Source organism: Ailuropoda melanoleuca, chromosome 1, assembly GCF_002007445.2.
Source record: "Ailuropoda melanoleuca isolate Jingjing chromosome 1, ASM200744v2, whole genome shotgun sequence".
NCBI lineage: Eukaryota > Metazoa > Chordata > Mammalia > Carnivora > Ursidae > Ailuropoda > Ailuropoda melanoleuca.
The window spans coordinates 83,466,610-83,492,590 of record NC_048218.1 but is presented as its reverse complement, the minus strand read 5'-3'; the positions used below and the strand labels follow the sequence as shown (position 1 = coordinate 83,492,590).

The 25,981-nt window shown below is 36.6% G+C and overlaps 1 protein-coding gene across 5 annotated transcripts in view; it reads right to left on the bottom strand.

Moving 5' to 3' along the window:
- The window catches only part of PEX5L (peroxisomal biogenesis factor 5 like), a 235,470-nt gene extending 223,746 nt beyond the window's left edge, over positions 1 to 11,724 (bottom strand). For 4 of the 5 annotated variants that reach the window (XM_019794215.2, XM_034662449.1, XM_019794221.2 and 1 more), the window contains exon 1: positions 8,820 to 9,261. In XM_019794215.2, the coding sequence (XP_019649774.1) occupies positions 8,820 to 8,840 (21 nt within the window). In that variant the 5' untranslated portion in view covers positions 8,841 to 9,261. Of the gene's footprint in view, positions 1 to 8,819; positions 9,262 to 11,707 lie in introns of those variants that run through there. The other variant, XM_011218574.3, reaches the window with a different exon arrangement.
- Between the last annotated feature and the right edge of the window lie 14,257 nt (positions 11,725 to 25,981).

Below are 25,981 nucleotides of genomic sequence, written 5' to 3'. Positions count from 1 at the left end.
TCCCTCATTTGGGGTTTGTCTGAGATTTTCTCATGCTTAGATTTAAATTGTGCATTCTCAGCAGTAATACTACATGAGTGATGTTGTGTCCTTCTCGGGGCATCACATCCAGAGATGGGCATGCAGATGATTGCTATATTGGTGTTGTTGATTTTGATTACTTAATTAGGGTGTTGTCCAATTGCTACACTGAAAAGTTATTTTTTTCTCTTATAATTTAGATGGTTGCTATATATTTTTTAAAATATTTTATTTATTTTGAGAGAGTACATGAATGGAGGGCAGGGAGGAGCACAAGGAGAGAGAGAATCCTAAGTAGGCTCCACATTCAGTGCAGGGCTGATGTGGGGCTCGATCTCACCACCCTGAGATCATGAATGAACTGAAATCAAGAGAAATCAACTGACTGAGACATCCAGACACCCCAAGATGGTTGATACTTTGATGTTATATAAATAGCCTGTTTCTCCTCAAAATGCCCCCTTCCTCAGATTTAGCATCCATTTATCCTTTTTGCTTGAATCAACTTTTACTATGATGACTGCAAAATGGTGATTTTTCTATTGTCATCATTCCTCTTATGCCTATTAATTGTCCAAATATACTCTTAATAAATCCCCTTTCCATTTAAATAAGTGAGCGTTGGTTCCCATTGCTTACAGTGAAGAATCCTGGGGTTTGATTTACTTGTATATTTAGGCAGCTAGTTCCAAGAACCTATCAAACCAGTTCACTCAAATGGTTAATCTAGCCCGTCCAAGGAGAGACAGTGAGGAACATTCTTAGGAAAATAAATGATACAACCTTTCATGGTGACTCATTCCACTTTTTTTTTTAATTTTACTTTTTAAATTTTTTATCATTCCACTTTTTTTTTTTAAATTCAACAGAGATAGAGACAGCCAGGAAGAGAGGGAACACAAGCAGGGGGAGTGGGAGAGGAAGAAGCAGGCTCATAGCGGAAGAGCCTGATGTGGGGCTCGATCCCATAACGCCGGGATCACGCCCTGAGCTGAAGGCAGACACTTAACCGCTGTGCCACCCAGGCATCCCTATCGTTCCACTTTTTAAAACACACTTAGGAGCAGACTCTCTTCCCCTGCCAGCCAAATGACTATTAAACTGAATACATAAAATATCAAATACTTATACTAAAACTGATATGCAGGAAAATATCAATTTTTGTGACTAAATGCCAAACACCTAGATATTTGGGAATATCTAGCAGTTTATTATAGTGTTTACTTTTCACTTAGATTCTTGTTTGTAATTAACATCAAAATAAAGAATAGCAGTGTAATGGGAATAGCATACTGGGGTAAGGCAGCTTTCATTCCAGTGCTAGCTCTGCTAAGTAACCTTCGTGGGACTTTTTGGAGCAAATCTCTTACTTTTCTGAACCTTAATTTCCTCATCTGTGAAATGAGATGGTTGAACAGAACACTTTCAAGAGTCTTTCAAACTCAGGATTCTACGACCTCAAAACTGAACATTAGTGTAATTGTTGGAGACATAAGGAACTGTTAACCTAGAATATTCTAATGAGCACATTTGGATCCAAGATATTCTGGTATAAAGATTAGCGACTGTGAGATAACTCCCAAGTTATTCAGAGAATAGAAACATTGAAACAATTTAGAGAACAACTTATAGTCTAGAGATGCTAAAGCAGTCTTAGGCTGTCTGAATAGATGTCTTCCCCAAGAGATAAACAGTCTCACAGTGCTTGGCATTTGTGAGATCACATCTTGAGCAGTGTGTCTTGCTCAGAGGGCCATACTTCCATGGAGGCATTAAAACATCAAAAATGTCATTATGAAAAATGATTGAGTAAACTGGGCTGTTTATCTTGGAGAAGAAAAGATTTAATGGGATGAGGACATGATAATTCTCTAAATACCTGAAGGTTTGTTTTATTCAGGTGGAACATAAAAGGCTTTTTTGTGTTTTCTCCAGACAGAAAAACTACAACCAACTGGATAAAGGTTATGGTATGGATAAAAGGAAGAAACTTTATTCAAGCATAATTGTGATAGCTGCTCTTACCAGCCCCTCTGTCAGGGATATCATCATGCCTCTGTGATCTCAGAAAGCTACCCAAGAATCAAACTTTTCACTAGGGTCTCAGTGCAATAGATCAGGGCTTGTTCTCCATGTACATGTTTTCAGACCATTACTTCTCAAATGTTAATGTACATATACATTACACTCAAGATACACTGGGTATCTTGAGAAATTCAGTTTCTGATTCAGTAGGTCTGGGATGGGACCTGAGATTCTGCATTTCCAACAAAAGCTTCCAGGTATTTCATGTGCATATAATCACCTGCCCAATCAGATATCACATCCCCACATGACCAAAGGATACCATTCAGTATAAACATTCATGTTACAATTAACACCCATGTGAAAGGAAGTAAAAAAGATGTTTTGCAATTCTGTCATCCTCATCATCTCATAGTGTTTAAATGTTTTCCTGTTTCTCATTTCCTTAAAGAGGCTCCATATTTTCTGACCTTTTACCATTTTTGATCACTTTGCATGATGGTACTGGCATGGTTCTGTCTACTTCTAGGTAACCAGGAAATATTCCCCCAGAACATTATGAATTTTGCTTATTTTAGATCATTACTTCAGTGGTTGTAACCACTTTTGGTGGGACACACAGACATGCCCATGCAAACACATATACCATCTCATCGTGTTTTTTATTGGATTTTGTCCACAAGGCATGATGGTCTAGGAACAGAGGCCTGTGTGTGCACAGGGACTCTGTGCCCACCTTGAGCTCCCCCTTCACTAGGCTTTATCCATCCCCAAATAGGCATCTCACTCAGTGGGAACTTGCTAATGCATCTAGGGTCTTCTTATTATCATTGCCTTGAAGAAATTTTTATCTCACCTTGATACCATACCAGCTTTAACCCTCAAGGCTATACATAACAGTCATAGCCTCTTCCTATGTATTAACACTTCAAATATTTATATAGAGTCATCGTGGTCTCTTTGGGTCTTTACTTTCCAAGCTAAACATCCCCAGCTCCTTCAATCATTACTCATATGAAATGGTTTGAATTCCTCTACCATACCAGTTACTTTAAAAACTATATAATTTTTAAGAGGGTGTGAAGGAGTGGGAATTTTGTGGTTCCCTAGGTAGATTTCTGGCATCATAACACCAATCATCTCTTGGAATCTTCATGACTTACAGGTCACCATAAGGCATTCTATTTGGAAAAAAAAGGTTTTCACTACACCAGGTCCCACTTGTAGGGTTTTTCTGTGTTTTTTTTTCTTCCAGAATTATATATGCATGAGCAGGAGTTTTGGGGAGTTCTTTATGCACCTTCAATGCAAACTCTTCCACCTGGCTCAGGTTCACCCCATTTCAGAGCAGCTGGAAGGGTTCTATGTGTTTTTATTGCATGAAATGGTGGATAAGTAGTCTCTTCCTATCTAAATGAGCTCATTACTTGAGAGTGATTGTCTAAAAACCACATACGAATGATCAGTTTAGTAAAATCTCACATGAAGAATAATAATGGTAATTTATCTACTGGAGTTTTAACAGGAAAAGTGGTACATTGGTACTAATAAAGATTAGTCAAAAATGACATAATAAGACAACATTGGCAGTATGTTGTATTATACTTTGAGCTCTGAACAATCAGCAGTGATCTGGATATTTAACCAATCAGGTATTAACTATCTTTCTCAATATATTCTGTATAATATGTTAATATTTAATATATAAAAATCTTTCTTAATGGAATGAGGAAAGACATTTTCCATTTGGTTTCCTTACTAAAAGGGATGGCATAGGTGAGGAAGGGTGGAAGTGGGGAAAGTGGAGTGAAGGTCATTAACAGAAATGTAACCCCTAATTCATAGCACTCTGGTGGTCTTGGTCCCTGATACATGGTTTACATGATGTATAGTAAATAAATTCTGAATTATAAAAAGGTGATACATATTCAGAAATTTGGCAACCTCATTTCCTTTATCAGTGTATTTGAAATTACATCATATTTAGATGTCCCCAAACACTCAGATTGGATTTAAGTCTCTTAAAAAGGAAACATTAGGCTGGTACCGACCTTCACTTTTAGTGCAGGAAATGCATACTAGTTATTGTATAAGTGTATCAAGAAGTTAATTCTAGAATATAAAACCTTTAAACAGCTCTAGCTTATGCCTGGGTTGGCAACATATGATCTCAATGAAAAGTCTAAAAAAGCAGACTGCCAGATGTTTTGACTACCTGATACATCACATCTTAATGTTTCCTAGGTTGGCAGTAGTAATACTAGAGATTCAGGATTTTAAAAGTAACAAGTTCTGTTCTAACCTTTTCTTAATCTTTACTTTAAAAATGTCTTATACTCAAAACATTCATATGCTGGAATTTTTTTCTTTAAAACACGTGTGTTTAGCAAGAATGTTTATAAACCATAAACAAAATCTAGGGAGAATATATTGTGTTTCTTACAGTAAGTATATTATATAAACTATTGGCCAGTATGACTAGGGAATTATATTTTCAGGTTAATCAAATATTCTGCAACATTATACCATAAGTATTATAATTTTTAAGTGTTAGGAGCTCAGTATTACTCTCATATCAAGCATGATTTGCTTGTAAATATATCAGAAGGCACTTCAAAATCTTGCTGGAGTTTGTGTCATAATTTTGAGCACCAGTCCCACCGTACATGAATTTCCTTCAGGAGAGTTCTAGTTAGTACCATTTCAGACAATAAATTCATTCAGTAAATGAGTATTAATGCTGATTATCATTCATAGGAAGATTTTGAGGAGAAGGGGCAGGTGCCATTGGAGATGGGGATAGAGGGGAAGGCAGCAGCTACACCTGACCAAAACAACCAACCCTAGCATCTCTGGCCAGCATTACCACATTCTCCTTAAAACATCTCTTCTACTAAACTAATCTTCAAAGAATCTCCTCTGAAAATGCAAATACCACTTGCAGGGTGTGTGTATGTGTGTATGTGGTGCACTGGTATTAATTATATCTCTGTTAGCAAAAAGGTTGAAAAAAGGAAATGACACAGGATAGAAAATGGTGGCATCAAGGAAGAGAAAGTGGATCTTTTAGAGAAGTGGATACCCATGACAAATATTACTAATTTTCCAGTTTTGCTTTAGGGTCTCAATTATGACAAACTACTGTTATAGATGTCGAAACAACATTTTAAAATCTTATCTTGGATTAGTTTCTTATATTTGTTGTTTCCAGTAAACCTAAATGAATCCCCAGGGGCCAGATCTAATGTATTAACATAATTCATGTTACTCAAGCTGCTTCCCTTCATGAAGATTTTTTTTAAAAGCTAAGTAAAGTCATAAATAAAGACAAACACAAACGCCTTTGGGGGAAGACAAATAAAATGGCTACTTTCAGAGCTGTTAATAATCTTACAATTTTTGTCACTTAAATTTTCTTTAGTTAATGTCTTGTGAAGCCAGAGGGTGTGGAATGTTTCCTCAGCCAGCTTAAATAAATCAAAAAATCTGGTTTTGAATGCCTATAATGAAGATCAGTTATAGTTATGAATAGATTTTTTGTTTGATTGCCTTCTGAAATAACTTTCTTTTTAACAAAAAACATTACTGAGGATACTTCATTAAAAATAAAAAACAAATCTTAGTTCAAAATTGAAATTACATTGCTCTATATTTATATCATCCCAGAAAAAAAGAAAAAAGTCCAGCTAAGGAAATATTCAGAGACACATAATTATTTTGCTCTAATTGGCATTGTTAATTCACATGCACATGTACAAACAAGCATTGCAGTACAGAGCATACAGAGGTATTAAATGGATTTAGACTGCAGGTTATCTGATAGGAATAAAGAGTTTGGTCTGAACTGAATCTAAAATATATTTAATCACCAATGGCCCCCTTGGTCAAAAGGGAAAAAAAAAAGTAAATCTGAAACAGTCACTAAAGAAACAACCTTTGCTTCAGTTGCTTGGGTGATAAATTCCCCTTGGAAATAAGTGGCAAGGCAGTTGAAAAACAGCACAACTCTAGGGCCCTGCTCCTAAGAAATATACCTGTGGCATTTACAATGAAACCAAGAAATATATGTTCTATCTATCTGTAATGGATGTCAACTTTTCAAACGAACTAGCAGAGTGTGTTTTTCAAAGTCTGTGGCTTCTACAATGAATTGAGGTTCTATGGTAAACTGGATGAATTAGCTAGATGTGAAAGACTTAATAGACTTTATTTACAAAATCATTAAGTTGCAAAAACAAAGGCACTACAGGAGTTTTAAATTAGACTATCTCTTAAGGTTTCTTGTGAATACCTCCCCCACTCCAGACTGCCTATTTACAAAACATTTTATTTTAGAATCCCTTGGATACAGAAAAGAGAAGAATTAGAAGGCATAGCAAATGACTGCAAATATTTTGTTTTTAAGGTATCAGCCAAGTAACACAAGTGTATCAAATGAACCCCAAAGTTGGCAGAAGTGTTAGTAAATCTGCTCATTCCTGGTCCATTTTACCAAATATGTATTCAGATTTTTAATAAATATTTTGGAATGTTTGGGCTATATATCTTCTCCTTTGTGATTACAGTCAGGTACACACAGAAGAATGATGTTATCTCCGATAAGGAAGGATTCTTTATTTAACCTAAACATATCAACACAATGGAGATTTTGTCTATAGGCTAAATTCTATTCTTTGGGAAAGAGACTGGGCTTTTCAAATATAAGTAAATAACTATATTATAAATCAGGGTGTAATAGACATTATTTCTGGGGGAGGGGAAGTTCCACTGAGATGATCATATAATTTAAAAGCTACTGAACTATTAAAGTCTTAGAAGTTTTATGTTTAACAAATTAATGGTCAATAATAAATAGGGGGAAAAAGTATTGTGCTCTGAAATTTTGGCAAGCATATTGATTACAGCCTTTATTTAGTAACGTTTTCAAGTTAGGCTTGGCAGCAAAGATTTGTGAGTTTTACTGCAAGCCATCATATTTGCTGTTACAGCAGTGCACAAGCAAAAGAATGTTAAGTTGGGAGCATATGAAGAATCTTACATTTTGTTTATTCTTTCAAAGTAAACATTAGACATTGTTCTAGACAATTCATTCAAGTTTCAATAACATCCTCTCTTGAAATATTCAGAAAATTGGGTTAAAATTGTTTTTGGGTGCCTGAATTTACTGGATTCTTGTTTTAATTCTTCATTCACAAAAACATATTTAAACAACAAAAAAATAATGTGGAAAGTTTTTGTAAATTGCCCAAGTAATCAATTATGAATTTTGTGTGAATAAGCAATTTTCTGAAGATTGACTCTATTCAGTAAAACCTTCCTATTTTACTCCCGTGAAGAAACTGTTTAGGGATAATAAATAGGTAATATATAAAATTGTAAGTATCACTCTTAGGTGCAGATGGAAACGTAAAACTCTAGTAATAATCCTTTAATTTTTTCATCAGTCATTGTTGGAATGTTTCTTTGTTGCTAAACTTTCCAATTAATGTAGCTTTAATAAGAAACATGCAGATCACATCTATTATATATATTTAGAAACATACCTCAGTGACTTAATTATTATCCATCAACTGTGATAGAATTCCATTAATAATTTTCAAAACAGGATGATGTCAGTAATATGGGAAATGTTTTTGGAATTCTGATAGAGCTGATTCAAAAATCTCACAAAACTTATGAAATTGATTAATACCATTTTATATAAAAGTAAATTACAGTCTAAAAGAATTTCTTCACAGACTTAGAAACTAAATATTTGGTAATATTAGGTCATGAATGCAATAACATATTTATCTATTTTCAATTGCTCCAACGACACAAAAGCAACATCGTCAATATTCACATGTTACACACTAGTGTGAAGACACCACATATGATGACTGTATTTGACCATCTTTGGAATGAAAAGGAAGCCCAAACATCAAACCTGATGACTACAGCATTTAGGAACAGCCAAAAAAACAAAAAAACAAAAAAACAAAAAAACTCAGTTCATACTTTAGGAAGCTGAGTTAGTATTTTGCTTTTTTCCCCAAAGCGTACACCTGCCTTTATAAGGAAGAACCAACCATCTGAATGAGAACTGGAGTCAAGGTTAAAATAATTTTTCCCAAGAGAGTAGAATGTGTCTGAGAGAAGCAGAGGCTTAGCTCAGAGGAGCATTAATAACCACAGGCAGCACCTCCCCTGAAAAACATTAGAGCCTCTTGGACATATGCTTGAAATTCCCCCCCCCCCCCCGGTCATCCTATGCCTGTAGGGGTAGGTGACAATGTCCCACTATCTGAAGGGGGAAAATACAGCACAGACCTTTTTAAAAAATCATCACTTTAAAAGATAATACAAAAGTGGCAAAGTGTTCTAATTGTCAAGAAACCTTTGCAGATGATAAAAGAAAAGCCTTGTCTTTCCAATTATTGTTTGCCCTTCAGCTGACATACATGCTGAGTTGCATCGATAGGATTACAACGGAAACACAGTCATCTCCAGGTTTCCTCTGTTTGGATTCCTTGATCTTGTTTAAAGAAACAGGCTCAGGGAATGCACAGAAAACAAACTTCCCCAATCGAAGTTCCGAGGTCTTCCCCGCCCCCCCCCCCTCAGAAACCTGTCTAGTTTTACCCATAGCACCGGACAGAAATGTCATGGTCGTGTTGCACCACTTCACTTGTTGAATTGTGTGAAGGCAGCGCTTGACCACAATAACTTAGTGAACCACCTTGCACTTAAATTAGCCCCCAAGATTTCTTTCCAGTTCGATGGTAATGTCTTACCTGCATGTGTCCCTGGTACATTCTGCTCGGGCTTCTTCAGGGCTCCTTGAGGCCGCCGGATGCTTTCCCCCGTGTTTACTTGCACACCAACAGAGGGGAGAAGGCGGCGTGCACACTGTGTTTTAGACGGTGCCCCTGATCCGGGTGGAGGGCTCCAGGTAGCCCGGCCACGGTGGCTCCCTGGCCGCTCTGTGGGCTGCCAGGAACTGTTCTCCGCTCGGGGTGCTGAAAGCGGACACAGGAGAGCGCGCGGAGAAGACGAGGAGCCCAGGCGGCCACGCTCACCCGCAGGCGCAGGTCCTGCTTCGCCGGGCGTCTCTAAAACTCACTCCTCCACCGAACTCTTTCTCGCTTCCTGCCGGTCTGCCTCATGTCTCTCTCTCTCACTATCTCCGTCGCGAACCCCCTCCTCCTCCCAACCCTGTCGTGAGCGCCCACACCAGCCGCCACCGCAGCTGCCGAGCGGGGCGCGCGCCGCCCTCCTGGCCGCGTCCCTGCCGAGAGGCCGCGGGGCCGGGCACGCGCGCGCGTCCCCGGCGGGCCCGGGAGCGGCCCGAAGGCGATGCGCGCACGCGGCGGCAAAGGGCCCGCGAGTGGTGGTCGTGTAAGGCGTCCAGGTGCGGCAGCGGCAACCACGGAGATTCCAGCAGAGTCGATGGTCAGATGCAAGAAGAGTGGGAGGAAAATGCATTGTCTCTCCAGGGGCCATCAATACAGACTGAGCCTGTCATCCTACATACATAATAGGCTGAGCGTGGGGGTTTCCGAAGAGTTTACTTCTGTTCTGATTTAGCTCTCACAAGTTAACTTCCATGTCACTCCGTGAATAAAGACTCCCCACACACCCCACCCTCAATTCATGGCTGAGCACTCTATTTAAAATTCCAAACCCCAGTCCCTAGGGGCCTTCCATGATTTTTCTCCCTAACACCTAACATCATCTAACATCCCATATGTTATGCATATTTTATTTATTGTCTGTCTCTATATATGCAATGTTATTTCCATGAAATCAGGGATATTTGGGGAGAGGAGTGTATCTGTTTTTGCATGGATGTATAAGCATAATATAGTACTTCCTGCCACATGGTTGGTACTCTAAAAATATTTGTTGAATGAACGGGTCTTTACTATACAATATATAGGTAGAGTGCATTTAGATATGTCTCAAGTTAAAGAGACTGGATAGTTTGATAGTCTTTGCATTATAAATGTATATACATGCACATACACACACCATGTGCTGGTATATACGTGTATACTGTGATTACCTAGTTTTGTTGGTAATAAGATCTCCAATTACACAACAAATGCCCTCCAAGTTATATACAGCATGATATAATACCCCCAATAGTGCATATGGTATGATATACATTTCATAAAGTTAAAAAATGTATCAGCTCCCTAGGAACATAAATATATATTGTATATAACTATATGAAAAGGAAAGCAGTATAACAATGAATATAGTATTCAGATTGTTGGTAATACTGGGTGAAGAGAGGGGAAAGGGATGGAGAGGCATTTTATATACAGGTTAATTGTCAATGTCTTAGCTATTAGGTTGGGTGGTGATTTGCAGATATAAAAATTGCTATATAACTAAATAAAACAGAACTATGAATGGACTAGTGAGGAAAGGGTGAAATGAATCAAAAGAATGATTAATCTAATTCAATAAATCTGTGGTCCTAAAACAACTGACTGAACAGCCAACTAACCAACAACAAAATGAGTAAGACTTGTAAAGGAAGGTGATGTGGATTCCTATTAGATTCCACCAATAGTTAACCTTGGAAATTTTTCTTCGCCCTCTTTAGACTTCAGCTTTTCCATGTCCAAAACCTGAATGATAAACTCATTGTTTTATCCTGAAAACTGAGATATGTTCATAGAAACTGTAAACTCTAAAGTATCACCCATTTTTCTTTTATTGTCCCTTATTGGACCGAGCACTGGAATAGGAGTCAGCAGGCAGAAGTGCTAATTTCATCTCACTACCTCACTGCTCTTTTGAACATGTATATTAATTTTCCATTTCCTCATTTTTGAAGTAGGGCAAATATCTGCTCAGCCTACTGCACAGGGCTGCTAAGGACTGAATGCATGCAAAAGGAATTATAAATTATAAACCACTATATATGAGTATGTAAACAGACTTTTTTACAGTCCAGAAAAGATGGGTGACCATTTCCTGAGATTTCAAGCTCTACAAACTTAAAAGAGGGGAAATATTTATGTAAAATACTAGCATATTGGTATAAAAATCTTGGGGAAATTTTACTGTTTGATTTGAAAGTGCTAGAATTCTATGAAGTAACAGTGTGGCTAAACTTTTGCAATCCATTATAAGCTTACCATTATCTAATGGCAGACTCAAGAAGCCACCAACCATAAAAGCATTTGGATCAGCATGGCAACTACCTAGAGTTGAAGATAAAACTCAATATATCATTTTTTAAAAACTTAAGTAACTCATTTAGTTGCTCCCTACATTCAAAAAATCCCAGGAACATAAGTGCATCTGTGAAGATACCCCTGTATTAATCCATATTTATTAAGAACTTAGTATGGGGGAGTGCTGTGCCAGGTGAAATTCATTGATAAATAAGACAAACATGGTCTCTATTTTCATCGAACCCATAGTTCAGCTTCCAGACAGGAGTACATTTTACCATCCCAGAAGGATAAATTTATCTAGCCTTTTCATAAACAAATAGACAAATCTCTATAGAGATTCCACAACTTCCCATTTCCCCATCTAAAAATTTACATCTAACCTCTTCTAGTCAGACATTTCCCCTTCAGTTGTGTACTTTAATCCTTTCTATAGCACAAGTACTTCCTCAAAGCCTACAAAAAAAAGTTTTGTGAGCAAAAACACTTACCTGACTATTAATTCAAGTGTCAGTATCTTGAGATACTTTTGATTCACAGAACCATCTAGCGATTTATACATCTTATTTGGCTAGAACAAAAATCACCATCCAAATCTAGCATTTTAGCTCAAGTAATATGGTGTTTTGGTGAAAAAAGAAACTTCTCATGTGCAAATAGATATACCAATAGAAAATCCATAAGATAAAGCAGGTGCAAACTGTATTCTGGTGAACCCTAAGGATTTTATGATACACATAACAAAAAGCTGAATCATAATATAATTATATTCGTGGAAATCTTTTTTGAAAATTGCAAATAGGTTGTTTTTAAAAGATCTTGAAAGGAGAAAATGTACATAACTTTCTCTATCCTCTGACTTCAGTAATGGTGAGAAGGCACCTCTTTGTGTAATTTCTGTTCTCCCCAGGGAATCATTAAGGTAAACTGGGATAAGGCAAACAAATCAGAGAGGCAGGGATTTGGAAAAAGTGTGGTTCATTTGGAACAAAGGCAAGTGGCAACAGCTATGTGTCTGCTTCTCTGATACCAGAATAAAAATGGAAATCACTGCCAAACATCTAAATGCTTTATTTGACCTTTCACAGTATTTTCTAGTTTTCATGTTAATAATTGGAATCATGGAAAAACAACTTTGAAGATGAATTAGTAATATGTGTTAAATTCAAACAATTACATCTATCATAGGGAAGCAAAAGAAGCAAGTCTCTGTATACACTGTGCAAGGAATGATTACTTACGAATCTCTTCTAACCAGACCTGCACACAGTTATACAATTCACTGGCAGTAACACCACCATCAGCAACAGTCTGACTTATAAGTGGCTGGGCTATGATTGCTCAGCTAAGCTCAAAATAATTCATATTATTAAGGTATGCATTGCATCTGAGGAAAAGAAAGATAATCCACATCTCATTCCTTTCACACTGTTGTTTTGCAACCTAAAATGGGCATGATTTAATACCAGATCCCAGCTCCAGAAAATATTTTTCATTTTAAATTCAAAGACCCTTCTTACTCAAAGTGTGGTCTACTAACCAGCAACATCTGTCTCCTGGGAGCTTGTTAGAAATGCTGACTCTCAGGCCCCTTCCATGACCTACTGAATCAGAATCCACATTTTAATAAGATCCCCAAGTACTTTGTATTCACCATAAAATTTGATCAACAACTGTAGCCTAGGTGGTTTATTTACTCATGTAAATATGTGGCAAAGCTAACTCTTGCCTTTTGCAATGATAGCACATGAGCAAATTCTGTACCAAGAGAAAAGCACAAAACAGAAAAGCACAATGCATATTCCCTTCCATTTATAAGATAATCTCACTGTATTTTGAGTGGCCAGAGGACTTGACATAAAATCAGAGCACACTCAGTTTTCTTACAGCAAGAAATGTGCTAATACTGCTTTTAGTTTTAATCATATAATTAAATTAAAGAGTTGAGCAGTAGCAAAATATATTTTGTATTGATCAAGTTAAATTTTATTAATAAATGAATCCTCCCGCATTTTAAATGGCTATTGAAAATTCAGGATTTATTAAATCTTTTAAAAAGCTGAGTAATAATGATGATGCCAGTATGCTTGTGGATTTAAAAAAATCATTAATAATAGACTTTTGGTGGTGATTCAACCATTCTTTTATAATCTGCACAATTCAAGCCCTGCTGCTCAAAGATGGTGTAGGAGAGAACAAAAGTCAAAAAACTGTAGACCCAAATTAAAATGACTAATTGGTTTTTATTGTTCAATCAGAGGGAGGAACATTTTGTTAAAGTTTGCCCACTTGCCCTTTTTGTGGTGTTCAGGGCATTAGATCTGGAAAGAATTTTGGAAACCCACACAGCAGACCCCAGGCTGTCAGGGGGAATTATGATTGAAGAAAAGTACACGGACTCTGGTGACTAGGAGATGGCAGCGATGTTCTTCCAAATGAATAAACAAGCTGGAGGCTTCCGAGTTGGGCCTTTTATTAAACCAATTTAAGAAATTATACTAAAATAATTTACATTTTTTTCTTTATGACAATGTTCTTTCAGCAATCCAATACTGCTTTTAATATTAAATGTCTCTTTTAAACTTTCTAAGTCTTGGTGAAAAAATATTTGCAAATAAAAATGTCTTCTTGCTTTTGACTCCTCCTTACTACTCTTACCACCACCATCCTAGCACAGACTTTTTAAACCTGTTACCAGTCTCAAAGCTAGTTTTATCACCTCCATCCATCTCCATGCCAAGCAATCATATTCATTGCAGCCAGATCAATTTCATAAAGATAAGCACCGATCATATTACTGCCAAGTTCGAAAACCTTAGTGGTTTCTTATTGCCTACTAATATCCAAAAACTTTAGCTTTTTATTCATAGTCATGGAATATAGTTTGCCACTCAGAGCAGTATCTTCTTCTAGTGGCAGGAAGAACTGTCTCTGCTTTGAGGAAGCATCTCTTCCCCACTTTTGCCCATCTGCATGGTGGGAGACATTTTACTACCAGCCTTTGGGGGTGGAATATATGACCTCGGCTAAGCCAGCAGTGCATTTAATCCCCATTGGTCACAGTTGGGGATGGGCATATGACCCAAGTCAGCCAACCAGGGCAAATGGATTCAGTTCCAGGACTATTCTGAAACAGACTCGTTCTTCTGGACTGGGTGCACTAATGATATAATCTTGAAGCTGCCGGCATCTAGCTCTCTAAAACTGGAAAGAAAATCGACATGGGGGAGAAATTGTCTAGTCAGGCTCCTGGGGACAAAATTTGAGCCATTAAATAAACCATACTTAAGGCTAGCCTACTTCTGAATTTTAGTTGTTTCAGTTAATACATTCCCTTTTCTGGTTAAGTTGAATTTTTCTGGCACTTGGAACCACAAGAATACTTATTAATACAATTGTCTTCCACAAACTGGCCTCTGTCTTTTTTCAGTTCTGTATATGTCCTAACTTTTGTAATAACTGTACTGTTATAGTAATCTCCAAACAACCCAAGTTATACTCATACTCTTTCCTTGTCTTAGAATATACTCACTGTCTCCCTACTCCTTTGGAATGAAAACTCATTCGTTTTTCAAATTTGGTCTCAAATTCATTACCTTCATAAAGCCTTAATTGATCTTCCACTTGAATACATCCCCATGGTGGGAACTCCTTATAATACCTAATTCTTTTATTTTTAAAAGATTTTATTTATTTATTTGAGAGAGAGAGAGAGAGAAAGAGCATGACCAGGGGTGAGGGGCAGAGGCAGACTCCCCACTGAGCAGGGAGCCCAATGTGGAGCTCCATCCCAGGACTCCGAGATCATGACCTGAGGCGAAGGAGATGCTCAATTGACTGAGCCACCAAAGCACCCCACAAAATTCTTTTAATTCATAAAGTTTTTCTCTTGTTTAATTATTTCTGTGCTTCTTTACTCCTTGTTAGATGTAGGCAGATAGAGACAAGGACCTTGTTTTATTCTTGTTTTGCTAAAATAACTTACAACATCTTATATGTAAAAAAATCCCAATCACAATTGAATAACATAATTATTTTGGAAGTATTTGGAACAGTATAAAAGCTTTGAAAATAATTTTAAAATTACTTACTCTGAAGACACATTTCAGATATATATTTTCTAAATAAAATATTAAAGTAACTGCTGATTTTTTGTAGAATCACACAATACTAAGGCTGGAAAAAAGCTTATAGCTTTTGTGGCCTGACTACTCCTTTTTCAAATAAAGATTGTGAGGATCAACGATGCCAAGTGCCTTATTCTTGATGTGCTTTTACTGATGTGAAACAAGCAATTCTATTTATGACTGTATAAAGGAACTTGGGAGCATAATTACTCAAAGTACACAAGTAATGATAACATTCAGTTCATGCCATAAAATGCTGCTATCTGAATTTTTGAAAAAAAAATGAATTAGTATCCTATGAGTGGATGAATAGTTAGAATTAGGAAAAACTAGCTATCTTCACATAAGTATTTTAGGAATATGATAGAAGCAAAAATTTACCTTATATCAATGAAAATATCTTATCCTGTGCTCACAAACACAGGGTATTTGATTTTTTAAAGAGTTCACATTAGAAGGAGATATGCAACATTAAACAATTATAGAGGTGGTACAATCTACAAGAAGTGCAGAATTATTTCTAAGGTAAATCCATGGTTCTAATTCTGGTTCAGACAATTCCCTTTTCTTAGAATACCCTATTGCCACTTACCTACTGTTACAACAGACAGTGGTATGGGGGAAAATGAAACCTTAAGGCTATTTTGAAAGAAGAAATAAGATTTTGATGTGATATATAATATCTGTGGATAAATGCATATAAAACTATAACGGTTTAAAAATAAAATAGTCTTGGTATTTTTTTAAGCCTATGGCATTTTGTAGCAGGATGGCAGAAACTAATTGTTTTTTAATTCCATGAAGAGTGAATCACTAGGATCACTAGAATATTATATATTTAGAGTGCCTTGGTTTAGACTCTTATTATATACCTTCTGGACTAATTTATAAGAGCCTCCTAAATTTTTAAACATTCCCTCCCCCATTTGAATTCTTTATAAACTAATGAGAGTCAATTATTTCAAAGTAAATGTAAACTGAATATGGCAGAGTACGAGGACCCTAAGCTCACCCTGTCCCATGGATACAACTAGATAATATTCATATCAGTGTAAATAACTAAAAAAACAACCAGAGACTGGCAGAACAAACTCCACAGCTAAGTGTAGAGAAGAGACCACACCAAAAGGATATGAAGGGCAGAGACATGGTCTGGAGCTAAATGGAACTGCAAGACTATTCGCAGAAGAAAGGGATGCAGAGGGGGTAAGGGGTGAGATACAGACTTTCATACCAGGAAGCCCACATGGGTAAGATGAATTCCCATAACATACGGCTTTGAAAACCAGAGGGGCTGAATTCTGTGAGTTCTTACAACCAGTAGAACTTAAAACCTGGAATTTTAAAAATCAGGCTTGGTTGGCTCTGGGAGAAACCAAAGGGTGAGAGGAAACTGAGTCCCCACTCTTACGGAAACAGCATAACAACAACCCACACCCAAGGGGAGACAGCATAGAAGCAGTAGTTTGGAAAAAGCCTGGGGTACATGGCAGGGAGAATTAATTACTGATCTTAGAGCAAGTGCCAGAGGGAAAGAGATCATGGGAGACATCTCCAGGAAAAAAGCTGGCAGATGGTATCTCCCTCCCCCACCTCCCATCTTAAACACATAGCCACTTCTAGGAAATAGCATAGAGTTGACACTCACTAGTTTGGTGAAGGAAACAGAAATCCAGATCAGGAAGCATATGGAGCCCTCAAAAAACCCAATCCAAGGAGGTCCACACCAAGATACTTAGTAGTCAAAATGGCAAAAAGTAGTGATCAAGAGAGAATTTTAAAAGCAGCAAGAGAAAAAAGAAAGCAGTTACATACAAGGGAACGGCCATAAAGCTATCAGCTGATTTTTAAGCAGAAACTTTGCAAACCAAAAGGGAGTGTCACAATATAAGTGCTGAAAGGAAAAAAAAATGCAGCCAAGAATACTCTATCCAGCAAGGCTATCATTCAGAACAGAAGGACAGATAAAGGAGTTTCTCAGACAAACGAAAGTTAAAGGAATTCATGACTAGTACACCAGACTTACAGGAAATGTTAAAGGGAACTCTGAGTGGAAAGGAAAGACCATAAGTAAGAGTAAGAAAAGTAAGACGCACAAAAGCAGTGAAAGTAAGTATATCTGTAAAAATCAGTCAAAAGACTCACAAAATAAAAAGTTGTAAAGTATGACACCATATACCTAAAACCTGCATTGGGGGAGGGAGAGGAGTAAAGAATGGGTTCAAACTTAAGTGAACATTAAAATAATATAGACTGCAATATGCAGAAGGTGTCATATACAAACTAAATGGTAACCCAAAATCAAAAACCAGCGATAGATATGCAAAAAATAAAGAGAAAGGACTCCAAGTATATCACTAAAGAAAGACAACTAGTCATGACAGAAGAGAGCAAAAGAAGAAAGGAACGAAGAAAGATTACAAAAGCAACCAAAAATAAGTAATGAATGGAAATAAATACATATCTATCAGTATTTAATTTGAATGTAAATGGATTAAATGCTCCAGTCAAAAGACATAGGGTGATGGAATGGATAAAAAAAAAAATAAGACCCATCTATATGCTGCCTACAGGAGACTCATTTCAGATCTAAAGACATATGCAGATTGAAAATGAAGGGATGGAAAAGCATTTACCATGTAAATGGAATTGGAAAGAAAGCTAACTAGCAATAGTTGTATCAGACAAAATAGACTTTAAACAAAGACTGTTATGAGAGACAAAGAAGGACATTATATAATAATAAAGAGAACAATTCAATAAAAAGATATAACAATTGTAAAAGTTCATGCACCCAACATGGGAGCACCCAAATACTTAAAGCAGTTAATAACAAACATATAAGGAGTAATTGATAGTAATACAATAAGAGCAGGAAACTTTATTTTTTTAAAGATTTTATTTGTTTATTTGACAGAGAGAGAGAGACAGTCAGCAAGAGAGGGAACACAAGCAGGGGGAGTGGGAGAGGAAGAAGCAGGCTACCAGCAGAGGAGCCTGATGTGGGGCTCGATCCTAGGACCCTGGGATCATGCCCTGAGCTGAAGGCAGATGCTTAATGACTGAGCCACCCAGGTGCCCCAAGAGTAGGAAACTTTAACACTCCATTTACATCAATGGACAGATCATCCAAACAGAAAATCAACAAGGAAAGAGTGGCTTTGAATGACACACTGGACCAGATAGATTTAACAGATACATTTAGAACATTCTATTTTAAAAGAGCAGAATATACATTCATTTCAAATGCACACAGAACATTCTCCAAAATAGATCACATATTAGACCACAAAACAAGTCTCAACAAATTCAAAAATATCGAAGTCATACCATGCATCTTTTCTGACCACAACTCTATGAAACTAGAAATCGACCACAAGAAAAAAAATCTAGAAAAAGCACAAATGCGTGGAGGTTAAAGAACATGCTACTAAACAATGAATGGGTCATCCAAGAAATCAAAGAGGAAATAAAAAAATACATGGAGACAAATGAAAATGAACACAGTTGTTCAAAATCTTTGAGATCCAGCAAAGCTGTTCTAAGAGGGAAGTTTATAGCAATATAGGCCTACCTCAAGAAGCAAGAAGAATCTCATATAAACAACCTCAGCTTACACCAAAAAGGAGTTAGAAAAAGAAGAACACATAAGCCCCAAAACTGGTAGAAGAAGGAAATATTTGAGCAGAAATAAATGAAATAGAAATTAAAAGAAACAATAGAACACATCATTGAAACCAGGAACTGGTTCTCTGAAAAGATCAACAAAATTGATAAGCCAGGCTTATCAAAAAGAGAGAGGGAGAGGAAGAGGGAGCGGGAAAGAGAGAGAGAAGGAACTCAAATAAACAAAATCAGAAATGAAAGTGGAGAAATAACAACTGACACCACAGAAATACAAAGGCTTGTAAGAGAATGCTATGAAAAATTATATGCCAACCTAGAAGAAGTGGATAATTCTTATAATATATAACCTCTCAAAACTGAATCAAGAAGAAATAGAAAATTTGAACAGACAAATTACCAGCAAAGAAATTGAATCAGTAATCAAAAAGTTCTCAACAGGGGCAATGGGTGGCTCAGTTAGTTAAGCATCTGACTCAGTTTCTGCTCAGGTCATGATCTCAGGGTCGGGAGACTGAGTCCCGCATCAGGCTCTGTGCTCAGTGTGGAGTCTGCTTGTCTCCTTCTCTCTCTGTCCTTCCCCCTGCTTGTGTGCACTCTCTCTCTAAATAAAATCTTTAAAAAAAAAAAAAAAGCTCCCAACAAACAAAGTTCCAGGACTAGCAGCTTCACACATGACTTCTACCAAACATTTAAAGAAGAGTTAATACTTATTCTTCTCAACATCCTCTCCAAAATTTGTTGTTTCTTGCCTTGTCAATTTTTGCCATTCTAACTGGCGTAAGGTGGTATCTCAATGTGGTTTTGATTTGAATTTCCCTTATAGCTAATGATTTTGAACATTTTTTCATGTGTCTGTTAGCCATTTGTATGTCTTCACTGGAAAAGTGTCTGTTCATATCTTCTGCCCATTTTTTGATTTGTTTGTTTCTTGTGTATTGAGTTTGAGAAGTTCTTTGTAGATCTTGGATACCAGTCTTTTATCTGTAGTGTCATTTGCAAATATCTTCTCCCATTCCACGGGCTGCCTCTTAGTTTTTTTGACTGTTTCCTTGGCTGTGCAGAAGCTTTTTATCTTGATGAAGTCCCACAAGTTCATTTCTCCTTTTGTTTCTCTTGCCTTTGGAGATGTGTCATGAAAAAAGTTGCTGTGGCCAATGTCAAAGAGGTTGCTGCCTATGTTCTCTATGATTTTGATGGATTCCAGTCTCACATCGAGGTCTTTCATCCATTTGGAGTTTATCTTTGTATAGGGTGTGAGAGAGTGCTCAAGTTTCATTCTTTTGCATGTAGCTGTCCAATTTTCCCAGCACCATTTATTGAAGAGACTGTCTTTTTTCCACCGGATGTTTTTTCCTGCTTTGTCAAAGATTAGTTGCCCAAAGAGCCGAGGGTCCATTTCTGGGTTCTCTATTCTGTTCCATTGGTCTATGTGTCTGTTTTTGTGCCAGTACCATGCTGTCTTTGTGATCACAGCTTTGTAGTATAGCTTGAAATCCGGCATTGGGATGCCCCCAGCTTTGTTTCTCCTTTTCAACAATTCCTTGGTGATTCGGGGCCTTTTCTGGTTCCACACAATTTAAGGACTATTTGTTCCAGCTCTTTGAAAAATGTCATTGGTATATTGGGGATCCCTCTTACACTGTTGTTGGGAATGCAAGTTGGTACAGCCACTTTGGAAAACAGTGTGGAGGTCCCTTAAAAAGTTAAAAATTGAGCTACCCTATGATCCAGCCGTTGCACTACTGGGTATTTACCCCAAAGATACAGACATAGTGAAGAGAAGGGCCATATGCACCCCAACGTTCATAGGAGCATTGTCCACAATAGCTAAATTGTGGAAGGAGCCGAGATGCCCTTCAACAGATGACTGGATTAAGAAGCTGTGGTCCATATATACAATGGAATATTACTCAGCCATCAGAAAGAACGATTACCCAACATTTGCAGCAACATGGACAGTACTGGAGGATATTATGCTAAGTGAAATAAGTCAAGCAGAGAAAGACAATTATCATATGGTTTCACCTCATTTATGGAATATAAGAAATAGGAAGATCGGTAGGAGAAGGAAGGGAAGAATGAAGGGGGGTAAACAGAAGGGGGAATGAACAATGAGAGACTGTGGACTCTGGGAAAGAAACTGAGGGCTTCAGAGGGGTGGGGGGTGGGGGACTGGGGTAGGCCAGTGATGGGTATTAAGGAGGGCACATATTGCATGGTGCACTGGGTGTTCTAGGCAAATAATGAATCATGGATCATACATCAAAAACTAAGGATGTACTGTATGGTGACTAATGTAACATAATAAAAAATTATTATAAAAAATAAATAAATAAATAAATAAAAAGAAAAAAATACTTATTCTTCTCAAATTTTTCCAAAATATGAGAGAGGAAGGAAAACTTCTAAATTCATTCTATGAGGCCAGCATTACCCTGATTTCAAAACCAAATAAAGACACTACAAAAAAGAGAACTACAGGCCAATATCTTTGATGTACATAGATGTGAAAATCCTCAACAAAATATTAGCAAGCTGAAACCAACAATACATTAAAAAAAAAGTATTCACCACGATGAAGGGGGATTTATTCCTGCATTGCAAGGGTGGTTCAACAGTCATGAATCAATCAACATGATACATCACATTAATAAAAGAAAGAAAAAGAACCATATGATCATTTCAATAGATGCAGAAAAAGCATTTGATAAAGTACAACATCCATTCATGATAAAAACCCTCAACAAAGTAGGTTTAGAGGGAACAAACATCAACATAATAAAAGCCATATGTGAAAAACCCGCAGCTATCATACTCAATGTTGTAACACTGAGAGCTTTTCCTCTAAGGTCAGGAACAAGGCAAAGATATCCACTCTCACCACTTTTATTCAACATAATACTGGAAGTCCTAGCCAAAGCAATCAGACAACAAAAGAAAGCAAAAGCATCCAAATTGGTAAGGAAGAAATAAAATGTTCACTATTTGTAGATGACATGGTACTACATATAGAAAACCCTAATAACTCCACCAAGAAACTGCTAGAATTGATAAATTAATTCAGTAAGGTCACAGGATAGAAAATCAATATAGAGAAATCCATTGCATTCTATATATTAACAATGAAGCAGCCAAGAGAGAAATTAAGAAAGCAATGCCATTTACAATTGCATCAAAAATTATAAAATATCCAGGAATAAACTTTACCAAGGAGGTGAAAGACTTGTATTCTAAAAACTATAAAACATTGGTGAAAAAACTGAGGATGACTCAAACAAATAGAATGGAAGAACAGATATTGTTAAAATGTCCCTATTTCCCTAAGTAATCTACACATTTAATACAATCCTTATCAAAATACCAACAGCATTTTTCATGGAACTAGAACAAACAACCCTAAAATCTGTATAGAACCGCAAAAGACCCAGAATAGCCAAAGCAATCTTGAAAAAGAAAAGCAAAACTGGAGGCATCGCAATTCCAGACTTCAAGTTATATTGCAAAGCTGTACCGATCAAGACAGTATGGTACTGGCCCCCCAAAAAAGACACATAGATCAATAGAACAGAATAGAAAGCCCAGAAATAAACCATGATTATATGGTCAATTAATCTTCAACAAACCAGGCAAGAATATCCAATGGGAAAAAGTGTCACAGTGAGTGGTGTTGGGAAAACCAGACAGCTACATGAGAAGAATGATACTGGACCACTTTCTTACACCATACACAAAGATAAACTCAAAAGGATTAATAACCTAAATGTGAGACCTCAAACCATAAAACTCATAGAGGAAAGCACAGGCAGTAATTTCTCTGAAATTTACCATAGCAACATCTTTCTAGATATGTCTCCTGAGGAAAGGGAAACAAAAGCAAAAATAAACTACTGGGACTTGATCAAAATAAACAGGTTCTGCACAACAAAACAAATAATTAAGAAAACAAAAAACATACTGAGTGATAGAAGATATATACCCATGATATATCTGATAAAGGGTTAGTACCCAAAATATACAGAGAAATTATACAACTCAAAACTAAAAAAAGAAATAAACCAATTTAAAAAATGGGCAGAAGACATGAACAGATATTTCTCTAAAGAAGACACACAGATGGTCAACAGACACAGGAAAAGATGTTCAACATCACTTGTCATCAGTGCAATGAAAATCAAAACCACAATGAGATATCACTTTTTACCTGTCAGAACGGCTACAATAAAAAACACAAGAAACACGTATTGGTGAGGATATGGAGAGAAAGGAACACTCGTGTACTCTGGTGGGAATGCAAACTGGTGCAGCCACTGTAGAAAACAGTATGATGTTTACTTAAAAAATAAAAAATAGAACTACCCTATGATCCATTAATTGCAGCACTTGGTATTCATCCAAAGAATACAAAGGATATATGCACCCTTATATTTACTGTAACATTTTTTACAATATCCAAAATATGGAAGCAGCCAAGGTTTCCATTGATAGATGAATGGATAAAGAAATGTGGTTTGTTGATACAATGGAATATTATTTACTCATAAAAAGGAATGACAGCTTGCCATTTGCAATAACATGGATGGACCTAGATGGTATAATGTTAAGCAAAATAAGTTAGAGAAAAATAAATGCCATATGATTTCATTCACATCTGGATTTTAAGGGAAAAAAATGAACAGAAGAAAAAAAGACACAGACCAAAAAATAGACTCTTAGAGCACCTGGTTATTTTACAAGAGTATAGTTATTTATTTACAAATCTGCCTCTTCCACCAGGGTATAAGGTCCTTGCAGGTAGAAATTATTCTTACCTATTGCTGTTTCCTCACGGTTGAGCACAATGCTTTGTACTCTGTGAGCTTACTAAATGTTTGTGGAATGAATAAATGTTCATCTTTTCATTAATAATATGCCTTGAATTTTCCAAAGTGATGAAGTTAATTTTTTTTTTTAGAGAGAGAGACAGTGTGTACATGCAAGTTTGGGGAGGGCCAGAGGGAGGGAGGGGGGAGAGAGAGAGAGAGATAGAGGGAGAATCCTCAAGCAGACTCCCTACAGACTCGATCTCACAACCCTGAGATCATGACCTGAGCTGAAACCAAGAGTCAGACACTCAACCAACTGAGCCACCCAGATGCCCCTGATGCAATTAATTCTCAGTGAGTAAATATGCATGAAACATGTCAATGCTAATCAAGAAAAGAAAATACAAGTTTATCCACTTAGCAAAATGAAGGATTGGGCATTCAAAACAAATGGAGTCTTTTAAGTCCTCTAATGAGAAGTTATTTTCAGGCACGTGTGGTATTAGCTAAATTAAGATCCACAGAAGGGTAGAGCTGAAAGGGATGCTGGTAATCACCTGGATCTGTACTTGATTTTACAGATGAAGAAACTGAGGCCTAGACAAATTAAGGGACTAACTTGACCAAGGCTTCAGCCCTGGCCAGCTGCATTGAAATATCAGGGCTTGACTGCTTCAGGAAAAGGAGTATAAGAACTACCTCACCAACTTATTGGACCTTCTTGAAAATCAGGACAGGCCCAGGGATACCCAGACCAGATTTGAAGATGCTTTTGAGGTGGAGGTAGGGTAGGTGGGAAATTTAATAGATTCTCTGTTGTAATGAATTGATGAGGCTCATTTTATAACAGTAAGTACTCCTAAGGGTGTTGATTTAATTCGGTAAATAAGAATATAGCTTGAGCTTTGGAATGTCTCAGACTTCGAAAAGAAAAGATATTCCCAACATAAAAGACAGACAATGGGCAATTACACTTAATATGTAAATACCTTTATGAATAAATTAAAAAAATAAACAGTCCAATGAGAACATGGGCAAAACATGAATAGAAAATTTATAAAATAAGGAAGTACAAATGGTCAATAAATATAAATGATCAGCAAATAAAAAAGTTAGCAAAAATAGTAATAAAAATGGTTACTTAAGTACAGGATCATCATTATCACTTATCATGTTGGCAGTGCATTTTTTTAAGAGAAAATGCTCAGTATTGATTGGAGAGGTATTTGAAATGGACACTTTCTTATGCTGCATTAAGGTCTGTCATTAGCACAACTTTCCTGGAGGATGGTTTGGCAATAAGGATCAAGAACTTCAAAAATGTTTATACCTGGAGACTTAGTATTTCCACTTTTAAGAATTTAAAATTCATCACAAAATTGCACAGAGATTTATAAGTGAAGCATTGTTTATAATAATAGGAAATTAGAAACAACTTAAGTGGCCAACCATAGGAAGATGGTAATTGATTAATTTGGATAGGATGGAACACTGTTCATTAAAAAGTGTGATTTGGAAACTAATGGCATGGAAAATGTTTTAGTAAGTATTAGTGAAAAAAGTGGTTATCTGTCATTATAGTATATATAGCAGAATGTGTATGTATATAGGGAGTGTACACATATTTGTGTATACATACATGTATATATGTATACATAAATGTATATATACATATATCTATAATTCCTTGGTATCTGACTTTTACTATGTGAACATTCATTGTCATCACTTGTAAAAAAATCATTGTAAACAAAAATTGACTAACCAATTCACTATCTAAACCCATTACTGAAATTAAAAACAAAATTATAAGGAATTTGCAAGCACTGTCTAGAGAAGGCTCTTCAGTTGCCCTTGAGTCCTAGCAAGACGATCATCAGAGTCCTGCAGGCTCATTGCACCTGCTCCCTACAGGAGTGTAAATATGCTATGTTGTTACTAGTACCATTTTCCTTCTCTCCCCCTGCGGTCTAGGCATTCAACACTGTCAGTGATAGCTTCTGTGAGGCACTAAAGGGCTCTACCTGCTCAGGTCCAATTCAGACGTAATTTTTACTATCTAATTATTTTATTGTTTATGTTACAGTACATATTTCCTGAGGCATGAAGGAAAAATGTAATTTGTATTTGCTAATTACAGATTCCATATGTACTGTATAAAAACATACCTACTAATGAGTTCATTAAGAGTTTAATAATTACATTATTG